At 35.5% G+C, this 10,947-nt stretch overlaps 2 protein-coding genes across 2 annotated transcripts; both read left to right on the top strand.

Annotated features, from left to right (window-relative positions):
- The first annotated feature begins 297 nt into the window (after window positions 1-297).
- LOC116007621 lies at window positions 298-2,351 on the top strand. The gene is made up of 3 exons (XM_031248343.1): window positions 298-1,066; window positions 1,631-1,777; window positions 1,887-2,351. Exons 1-2 carry the CDS (start codon window positions 556-558, stop codon window positions 1,708-1,710), a joined length of 591 nt encoding a protein of 196 aa, XP_031104203.1. The 5' UTR covers window positions 298-555; the 3' UTR covers window positions 1,711-1,777; window positions 1,887-2,351.
- Window positions 2,352-4,879: 2,528 nt separating this feature from the next.
- LOC116007620 (putative ankyrin repeat protein RF_0381) lies at window positions 4,880-10,431 on the top strand. Its single transcript, XM_031248342.1, has 13 exons — window positions 4,880-5,052; window positions 5,169-5,231; window positions 5,357-5,527; window positions 6,401-6,532; window positions 6,964-7,103; window positions 7,293-7,379; window positions 7,732-7,857; window positions 8,121-8,273; window positions 8,456-8,527; window positions 9,028-9,129; window positions 9,228-9,398; window positions 9,483-9,562; window positions 10,071-10,431. Exons 1-13 carry the CDS (start codon window positions 5,022-5,024, stop codon window positions 10,129-10,131), a joined length of 1,389 nt encoding a protein of 462 aa, XP_031104202.1. The 5' UTR covers window positions 4,880-5,021; the 3' UTR covers window positions 10,132-10,431.
- The last annotated feature ends 516 nt before the right edge of the window (window positions 10,432-10,947 follow it).

The following is a 10,947-nucleotide window of genomic DNA, read 5'->3' on the forward strand; positions in this document are numbered from 1 at the left end:
AAATTCTAAGTACAAACGAAAATTGATGTCCAATTAGTGGAAGAGAATTAGACATTAAATGAACAAATTTGTAAAAATAAAAAAGACTAAATTAATTTATAATTAAAAGCAATTGATATTTAGTAAAAAAAAAAATGTGTGGATGAGATAATAAGTGAATAATTAAAAGGAGGGCGGAGTTTTATTGCATGGCCATCCGAAAAAAAAGGTCCCGCAATTCCATGGCGTCCCCAACCTTGTATTTCATCTTTAAAGGCAGGCTTTGAGTGCCATTGCTGCACCTCCTCGTCGGGCCGGTGCCGTTCCTATAAGCCTATACTATCTCAATACAACTCATTCTAACAACAACACCTATCGGAACCTCAATACTATATATATTTATATATATTTTCTCATTCACCACCTCTGATCTTTCGGCCGCGGCGGCGCTCTTCTGTGTCCGCCACGGTCGTATTCATTACAACACATCCATCCCTCCATCCCTCTCTTCTCTTCTCACATTTTCTTATATTTCGCATTCCCATTTCCATTTCTTAATTACCGTCGGGATTAACGATGGGAGAGGTAGTGGGCGAGATGAAAGACAAATACCCTCCCTCCTCCTCCTCCTCCTCATGGGAGTCAGAGAACGAGGAGATCCAGCGTCTGGAGCACGCGCCGCCGTTCTGGCGGAACCGCAGGAAGCTGTCCAAGCAGCTGTCCATGTGCGAGACTCCCCGCGACGTCGCGTGGGAGAGGCGCCGCCGCCAGATCCTCCACCAGGAGAGGAGGAAGAGCGACGCCGAGTGTTTGACGGACGATGACCTGAATGAGCTCAAAGGGTGCATTGAGTTAGGATTTGGATTCAAAGAGGAAGAAGGGCAGCGCCTATGCAACACCTTGCCGGCGCTCGACCTCTACTTCGCCGTCAACCGCCAGTATTCTTTCAGCCCGGTGTCCACGCCGGGGAGCAAGGGCGGCGGCACGTTGCCGTTGCCCTCGCCTTCGGCATCGTCCGCGGGAGGGAGGTCCTCGTCTTTGAGTAGCCCCGGCAGTGATTCAGATTCATGGAAGATCTGCAGCCCAGGTAGCACTATTGCAAAAATCGGTCTAGCCACTCACCTAAGTGCTAGGCCCCTAGACCGTGACAATTTTCCTCCTAAGCCCGCACCTAGCACTTAATTTGACCGACTCGGTCGTCTTGTTAACTCGCCATTTCGATCGAGTTAATCCAGTCGGCCGACCTTACTAATTGTTTTCATTATATACACACCTACCCAAGTGCACTGTTTGTTTGTTTTTTTTTTTAGTTAGCGGCATATACGGGCTTCGTCTAGGCTGTCTAGGCAGGTAGTAGATACATAGGCAAATTATATTATGGACCATGATTTACCTTACATTGTGAATTATGATCCAATAATCATAGATTGTGTCTAAAATTAACCTGGTCATGCTGGTACATAATATATCAACAACATACACATAATTTAATTTTTGGATCAGGGGATCCACGGTATAACAACTGGATAATTCATTGCAACATTCACATCTTTTACATATTAAATTTTGATTAGTTTCGGATGGATAAAACATTATTCTTGTGTCGCTCTTACGCGATAACCTTTATAACAAGATTTTATTTGATGAATAGGTGAAAATCCGGAACATGTTAAGACCAAGTTGAGGCATTGGGCACAAGCGGTTGCATGTTCTGTGATGCAGTCCTACTGATGAAAGACTGGGATAATGCCATTGTATAGAGAGCAACACAACGACAGGGATAGAGATTTTCACAGAGGTTAATGATATTTTTCATCTTCTTTTGCTAAAAAAAAAAACGTTAAACCTAGGATGAATTCAATTTTTAAAAGAAATGTTAAATTGTTACAATTTTTGCTGGAAAAAAGGTACAGCAGCTGATCATATATTTTGGGAAAGAAGGAGAAGATGATGACGAAGACTACTATAAACTGCATTTTGGAAAATTTTTCATCATATTAAAGAGTGTTTTACCTCTTAATTTTGATCGAGATATATATACATTACAGTGGTTTATGGTTAGTCGGGATTCAATTTCAGATGAAACTACAATGAGATGCCGCATTGTAATGTGAATGCACCATCCTGAGAGTAGCCCCCATTGGTAGTTGAGTTGAGAAATTTGATTGTATAGCGAATGGTACCAGCAGTAGTTTGTCCATTAAGATTATATATATTCGCTTATGTATTGACTATATTACTTTTATTTTTTCATGCATCCTAATTATTAGATGTGACAGCATCAACTTTGTAATTTAGTTTTTGGGGAAGTGAATTGCAGATTGTATATATGAAATATATTGCACAAATGATATCTACTTCTTTCAACGTAACTATGTTTTGGTCATCATCTTCCTTGGCAATAGCATAAAAAGTTCTATAATAACGTACCCGGCCCATAGCTATGCCCATTGCCATATCTGTTGGGGGTTAGTATATGGCTTTGGGAATGTGGTTTATATATGGCTTTGACTTGTTTTTGGTGATGATGATGAGCATGCATTTCATTATTTTGTGGATTTTTTTTAGGGAATTATAATTTGAAATAAAATATTTTAAAAAATAATAATATCATTGTATAATAAGAAAAGTGCTCATAACGATAGAGATAGAGCATATATGTTACATAATGCAAACTCTATCGTTTTAAACTCAATTATTACACTTTAAAAATCAATTTCTCTTCATGATTATAAATATGGTATAATTGTGTTCAATGGACAATCATTGCATAGAATAGGTAGACGTTATCTGTTCAGACTCTCCCAGAAAAACACGTTTTTGCAACATGCATACGATCAACTGTCTCAAACTGATGCACCTTAAGAGTTAAGATATAAAAAGTTATAAAGTCATGGCGTCGATATAAAATAACACACTTTAAGTTTAAATTGATGCGCCGTACCCTAAAGCTTTAAATATTTAAGAAGGAAAATGATACATCTTAAGCTATGGGAAGACACACCTAAAGCTTTAAGACTGATGCACCGCCTTAAATTAGAAAAGTGACGTACCTTAAGCTTTAAATATATGCACCTTAAGAAAGCAACGTACCTTAAACTATGGAATTTTTTTTTTAAATGCGCTTACTGGCCACATGGATGCATAATTATATTTTAAAACTTATTAAAAAGTTAGAACGTAATACTCCACACAATAATATTGAATAACATAAAAAAAAAAATCAAATTTGTAAACTAGGATGATGAAACATAAGACGAGCCAGATAACTTATGTCTTACTAATGGAGTATTGATAAAGATTCTTACAGAGAAAGAAGATTGACAGATTAGGTTCTTATAACAGAGAAATTTTGGATTTTGATGAATATATATTCTTACAAGATGTTGCAATTGTCTCTAATAGTGACTAAGGTTGTAATTAAATTTAGGAGTTTAGGGGTTTTAATAGATTTAGGACTTTAGATATGATAAGTGTTTCAAACTGACGCACCTTAACCAAGCTTTAAAAATACGCATCTTAAGAAGTTAAACTGATGTACATTAAACTAGAAAGTGACAGACCTTAAGCTTTAAACATACGCACCTTAAGCTATAAACTTACGCACCTTAAACTATAAACTTACGCATCTTAAGATTTGAACTTACGCACCTTAAGTTTTAAACTTACGCACATTAAGCTATTAACTTACGCACCTTAAGTTTTAAACACACGCACTTGGTTAGCAAAAACGCGTTTCTGACTTTTCCAGAAGATCTGAAAAAAAAGATAGAAAAACCCGAGTGCAGTTATTGTACGAGGTCTAGTCAAAGCAATATGGAAATGTTTATAATATATTGATCTGAATAGTAAGATCTGCCCCATAATCAATCCAGTTTTTGCTACTATCTCTTCTTGGTTTCTTCTTCTTCCTCAAAAACCAGAGTTTGGAGAAGTACTAAATGAGATGTCTTGATAAAGAAAGCGCTCAAAAACCATAATAAAGCCTAACCCTTAAGAGTTAAATTGATGCACCTTAAACTAGAAAGTGACGCACCTTAAGCTTTAAACATACGCACCTTAAGCTATAAATTTACTCATCTTAAGCTATAAAATTACGCACCTTAAGTTTTAGACTTACGCACCGTAAGCTGTGACCTTACACACCTAATGTTATAAACATACGCACCTTGAGCTATAAACTTATGCACCTTAAGCTTTGAACTTACGTTAAGCTTTAAACTTACATACCTTAAACTGTGACCTTACGCAAAAACATACACACCTTAAGCTATGACCATAATGCCACCGTAATTTTTTTTAATTGTTCTTCATTCTAGGCTGCTAATTTTAGCTAGATCAAAGACTGTAATTAGTCCACACGTTTCACTCGAGAGAAGCTTTGCACTTGATCCATTATCTCTATATATATAATCAAATATATATAAATAATTAATTTCAAAAAAATAAAGTTTTTAAAAATACCTTTTGTTTGAACTTGAAGAAAAATTCAATCTAAATAAGATGTAAATTGCGGAAGAGATGGGAAGATAGAGAGAGAAAGATAGCATAAAAAAATGTAGGTTAAATAGAAAATAAAATATATAAGTTATTCATAAACTCAAGAATAACTTAATATTATGAGGACAATAATAATTATTCATTCTTTTTGAGAATAAATAATTATTCTCGTTTTAAAAAATACAAGTTCTTACCCAATAAAAGAATATACTTATTATTATTTATTTAAAAAAAGAAAAAGAATGCTATTTCATTCTAAACCATTTTGTGAACCAACCTTCAGTATATTTTAAAAAAAAGTGTAAATCCAACTGATTTCAAATTCCATTAAAAACATAAATAAATAAAAAAACAAAAAAAAACAAAAAATGAAAAAACAAAAGGAGAAAACCCCAAGCCGTCAGCCCCAAAACCCTCGTCTTCCATGTGTTGAAGCCTCTCGAAGACTAGAACATTAGAACACTAGAACACATAAGCTTCTGCTTCGCAACTCAGGATAGGACTGCCCACACTTTTTCCCTTAGATCATATTCTCTACCGTAATGGCTCCTGATGCTTCCGATGCTCTTGCAGGTCTGCTATTTAAATTATTTTTTTTTGGGTATATATGTTTATGTACGTAGCTGGGTATGTATATTTGTGTATGTATGTATGTATAAAAAGCAATTTAAAGTTCCAATTTTTAACAGTGAGGGAAAAGGTTGAGAAGTTCTTGAATGCTGCACGGACAGGGGACCTAGATCTTTTCAAGAGTAAGTTCGAAATTTGATTTTCGTACACTGTTTTAGCTGATAAAGCTTCAATCTTAATGTTTTTTTTTTTTTTTTGGGAAAATTGAATATAATGATGAATATTTGAGACTTAATTATTTAAACAGAGTTGGCTAAACAGCTTGATGATGGGAAGGGGTTGGTACAGACAGTGGCGGACGTTAAGGATGCGAACAAGCGAGGGGCTCTGCATTTTGCGGCTAGGGAGGGCCAGACTGATATGTGCAAGTACTTGGTTGAGGAATTGAAGGTTGACGTCAATACCAAGGATGAAGATGGTACTTCGGAGCTTTTGTTTCTAGCTTTTCCTCTATTTACAATGCAGACTTGTGATTTTTCCTGTGCCATATGATTTGAGTTTCAATAAGTGTGTGCTATTTTATATTTTTAGTAATGTCATTAGAAAATGATGTGTAGTACTCTTTTCAATGCTAGACTTAGTAAGATGGACCTTTGATACAAGTTTATTTGTATTTTTAGTATACTGCACATTTATTTTTAGTGTACTATAAGGTTTATTTTGATTTGCAATACTCTAAAAATGATCCTATATCAGAATAGTACACTAAAAATTAACGTTTATAAGGTCCATGATATAATTTGCCTATTCTGTGTGCCCTTTTTCCATTCATTATGCTTTTCACAAAAGAAATTTATGATAAATAGATTCATTCTCTTATTTATTTTCAGTTTTTTACTGTATTCGATCTCTATTCTTCTGTGTTAAATGATATGGAGCATATCATATAACACAGTGATGAATTTTAAAGAATATCTATGTATTGGCTAGATGCTCTTATATGGGAGGATTGCCAATTGATTATTCATTCCACTTTCTTGGGCTGTTTACGGCTTTTGTTTTGGTAGCTGAATAGGGAAAATTATTTGGTGGATTCCAGAATATTTGTCTTTCAATTATTGTTTTTACATGTTTGCTTTGAAATTGATGAAATTCAATTTAACTTTCCCACTTCTGTGATCAAATAAGTTGTTATGTGCCTCTGAATCTGCTATTTACATGGATAGCTGTAGGGAATAGTGTCTTATAGTCTTATAGAATTGACTCTCCAGTACATTTGCTAGATACCTGACGGCTCTGATTTGTTATTCACCAAAGTTTGTGTTTGTTCTGACTTGTTATTGCTTTCTAGGGGAAACTCCTCTTCTTCATGCTACTCGGCAAGGTCATACTGCTACTGCCAATTACCTTTTACAGCAGGAAGCTGATCCTTCAATTGCCAGTGAGATGGGGACAACAGCTTTGCATCACGCTGCGGGATTAGGTTGGTTTCCATCTATTTTTTCATCCCAAAAGTGAAATTTACTCCGTTAAATTGTTTTTGGGACTAAGAATGAATCATGCATCTAATATTTCATTCTTTGAGAGGTGCCTTCTGCTGAGAGTTCATATATTATTCAGCTGTGATGTGCCCATGCTACTTCAAAGGCATGTATTTATTTTGTCACAAATAAACCTGAGATGATGAGAAATAATTCATTGTCTTATTCTCAGGTTTGCATGTATGTGTTTGGACTAACATGAAGATAATATTCTTTTTTCTAAAACCTTTGGGAATTTCAGTTTCTTAGAAAAGATTGAGCTCGAAGTACATAGCTTACTCATGGACAACTTTCACCCAGACAACTAAATACAAGATATGTTAAGTCAATCTATGATGTGGAATCATCATTTTTTTTGCCTTTTGGATTGCAGGAGATATTGAGCTTATGAAAGCCTTTCTTTCCAAAGGTGTGAATGTTGATTTGCAAAGTGATGCTGGTTCACCGCTCATATGGGCTGCAGGTCATGCCCAACAAGATTCCGTCAAGCTGTTGCTAGAACACAATGCTAATGTGAGCAATGAGCATACTTGTAGTATTCTGTTGCAAACTGGACTACTAGATTACTGTGTTCTCTATGTCATAATAAATCTTCCATATCTTTTACTTTAAGTAATTCATTGTTGAGGGGCAAATTTAGGTAATTTTTTGCGTGATGAAGTTCAAAAAATTCAAGTTTTCTTTTCTTTTTTCATTTTGTAGCCTAATGCTGAAACTGAGGATGATATCACTCCTTTGCTGTCAGCTGTAGCAGCAGGTTCGTTGCAATGCCTGGAGCTGTTAATAAAGGTCAAACACATCTTTCTCTAGTATTCCTCCTCTTAATGTTTAAACCCCATTCTAACATGGATATATGCTGACCAACTTGTCTTATACTCTTTAATCCATGTATTTTCCATGATTGGTATTAAGTTTTTTTGATGAAATCAAGAAATTTGCATCCTTTGCTTGAGCTATGATTATTACATCCTATTATATTCTTTTGCACGGGGAGTCATGAATATTGAAATTGTCATACAATAAGAATCACATAAATTGTATTAAATATGAAATGAACTTTATTTAATAATTAAAATTGTATTTTTTTTAGAATGGCCTTCTGTTAATATAAAGTCTTCTATTTTTCTTATTTTTTGTACAGGCTGGCGCTAATGTGAATATCACAGCAGGTGGAGCAACGGCTTTGCACATTGCTGCTGATAATGGTAGCCCAGAGATTATCAAGGCATTATTACAAGCTGGCGCTGATCCGAATGCCAGTGATGAGGTAACTTCAGAACAGTTTATAGTCTCTCTGTTCTCGTGTTCTGATAGCACCTTCTAGTTCTTTTCTTTGATCAAAATTTCATTTAAAATTGACTTAATTGTACAATAATTCCTTCATATTCGTGTTGGTTTCTACTTCTTGTCACAGTGTGTTGCTATTTACTTGGAGAAATGGATTAAGCATTTGTAATTATAATTGCGAGAGTTTTAATTGTAATTTGAGAAATTGTTTGGAATCTTATGGAATTGCCAAAATTCGTTCAGGATGGCATGAAGCCAATACAGGTTGCTGCTGCTAGAGGTAATCGGGCAGCTGTTGAACTTCTTTTCCCTGTAACATCACAAGTTCAAGGTGTGTCAGAATGGAATGTTGATGGACTAATTGAATATATGCAATCTCAAACTGAGAAAGCTCAGGTAAATATTTTTTTTTTCTTTTCAATTTCTATTTGGTAATTTGATTTTATTACTTTTCATTTTGTTCTTGATAGGCAATGGTTTTACTTTGAATTGATATAGAGGAATTATATTTCCTTATTCTAACTTTTTTAAAAAATAAAAAGTGTTTTAGTTCTGATTACATCTGAATTTTGGTACAGCAAGAAGCAAATGCTCTGAAGGATGGAAACAAGCCAAAGGAACCCGTCCTTCCCAAGAAAGATTTGCCTGAGGTCCAAATTTAGTTCTTGTTTGCATTTTTGTCTCTTTTATTTTTGTTGAGGGCGTGCCGCTGTTCCAGGCTGTATGCCTGTATATGCAAGTTTCTTACCTTAGAATAGCGAAGGGGGAATTGAGGCCTGACCACCATAATGCTCAGCCTTTTTAAAGTGTTCTTTTTTTTTTTTGGGTGACGAGGAAAACCATTAGTCTCTACTTTAGGGTGTGCTTTGGGTAAACCTGCCTTGTGATCCAAGTCGGCAAAGGACCATAAGGAGGTAAGCCAGCCTAGGTTGCCCATAGCTTACCGGCTCAAACCAAGAAGGCTAATAGGCTTCTCCCGCTGGGAGTCGAACTTGTAACCTTGTGGTTACTAAGTCAACAGCCTAACCAACTTGGTTGGGGTGCCCCCACTTTGAAGTTCCATCTTTGCTGTTCTTGTTCAATAATAAGGGTGGCACAATTTTCTGATCTAGCTTGCCTAGGATATCCAAAGAAAATTATTAATTTCCAGGTGTCACCTGAGGCTAAGAAGAAAGCTGCTGAAGCAAAGGCTAGAGGGCACGATGCTTTTGGAAGAAAGGACTATGCAATGGCTGTAGATGCATATACACAGGTTTATTAAGTATTTTGTTTGTATCTTCTAGTGCATTTTCTTTTATGCTGTCTTTTCTATTGTTGTGAGGTTTGCTATATGCTCCGGACTGTTCACAGGCAATTGATTTTGATCCAACTGATGCAACGTTGCTTTCCAATAGAAGTCTTTGTTGGTTCCGATTGGGACAAGCCGAGCAAGCCTTAGCTGATGCACAGGCCTGCCGAGCAATCAGACCAGATTGGCCGAAGGCTTGCTATAGGGAAGGCGCAGCTCTACGTCTAATGCAGGTACGCCCGTATCGTATTCTCGGCAAAATGAGCAAACTGCTTGTGCGTTTTCTAAATTTTGTTTTTAAAATCTTGGAATTGCAGAAGTTTGAAGATGCGGCAAATGCCTTCTATGAAGGTGTCAAGCTTGACCCTGAGAGCATGGAACTTGTCACAGCTTTCAGGTATTCTTAGAATCTCATCCATAATAAATTTAACATTCCTACTAATGTACACGTTGCCTTTGAACATTTGATTAGTCATCAAATTCTCATCTTTTATAACTGCTTGCATTTACCAAAATTTTGTCGGCAAAATCTCCTATGAGTCTGTCCCATTGATCCTTATCCGTGAGATAGGTTAGGTTTTTTCTTTCTCTCATAAGTATTATACTTTTCTTCATAAGTGACTCTTTAACTCCTAAATAATACTCGTACATTTTGATTTAAAAGTATTACATTTTTCATCAAAAGGATAAGTACCAACCAATTTATCTCTGATTAGCTAGTATTACATTTCTATATAAACCTGACACATCTCATGGATCCTCACCATCTTTGTCCATGGCTGTACGGAAAAGGCTATTAGATCATTATTAGGGGTTGGTTCTCAGTGGTAGCGGCCTGCTAGAATGCAAATTAGTCGGTCGAACCCAAAAATAATGAACACGATTTCTTGTTATGTGGACTACAGAGAAGCTGTTGAAGCCGGGAAAAAGTTTCATGCCGCAAGTAAGCAGAATGCTAAAGCTTAGAATGCTGAAAGTACAAAGTGACAGTTTCTGAGATTCCGGTGAAGATCCAATACGATCTTTGAGCTCTGCATTCGCGCTGGACACCTTGTATGTATACATTCAGCTAGAAAATTTTCAGAGTTTAGAATTTTGAGTGTTTTAAAAAGTTTACCTTTTTTCTCCCCTTAAAAGGGTATATATACAATCACACACTGTTGCATAGTTAATTAACATGTGCAGGAAAATTTGTAGAGACCAAAATAAATTTTCCTTTTGCCTTTGTTTCTGTGGTTTATTGCAACTTCTTTTCTTCTATTCCAACTTGGTTTCAATGCCCTTTTACCAAATTTATTGCTAATACATAGGGTCGTTGGCAAAGTTTGGGAGTTCTATTTTAACTTTTAATTTTTTACCCCTGCTGAGCTTATATATAGCATGTGTGTAAAGGGTATTTTTGACATTGTAATACAAAAGCTATTTTCGAGAGCATGTGAATAGCTAATATCAAGGCCTCTAGGAATGTTTATTTCCCTTGCAAAGAGAATAACTCATTTCTAGTAATGGTATTCTTATGATAAAATAATCAAAGACAAAATAAGTTTATTCTCGGAATGTTATTTCATTCTTGACTAATTCCATTAACCAAAGTTGCTGTTAGTGGATAGATTGTTTTATTGCGATGAGAATTAAATGTAATAATTTTCAAATTATATAATTATAAGTTAACTATTTTTAGTCACATCTTAAAATAATTGACCGAAATATTTATTGGTGTAGCATTTCAAATATATACAAGCTTTTTTTTTTTTTTTTTTTTTTTTTTTTTTTTTTTTTTTT

The sequence above is a fragment of the Ipomoea triloba genome, chromosome 15 (assembly GCF_003576645.1).
Source record: "Ipomoea triloba cultivar NCNSP0323 chromosome 15, ASM357664v1".
NCBI classification, from domain to species: Eukaryota; Viridiplantae; Streptophyta; class Magnoliopsida; order Solanales; family Convolvulaceae; genus Ipomoea; species Ipomoea triloba.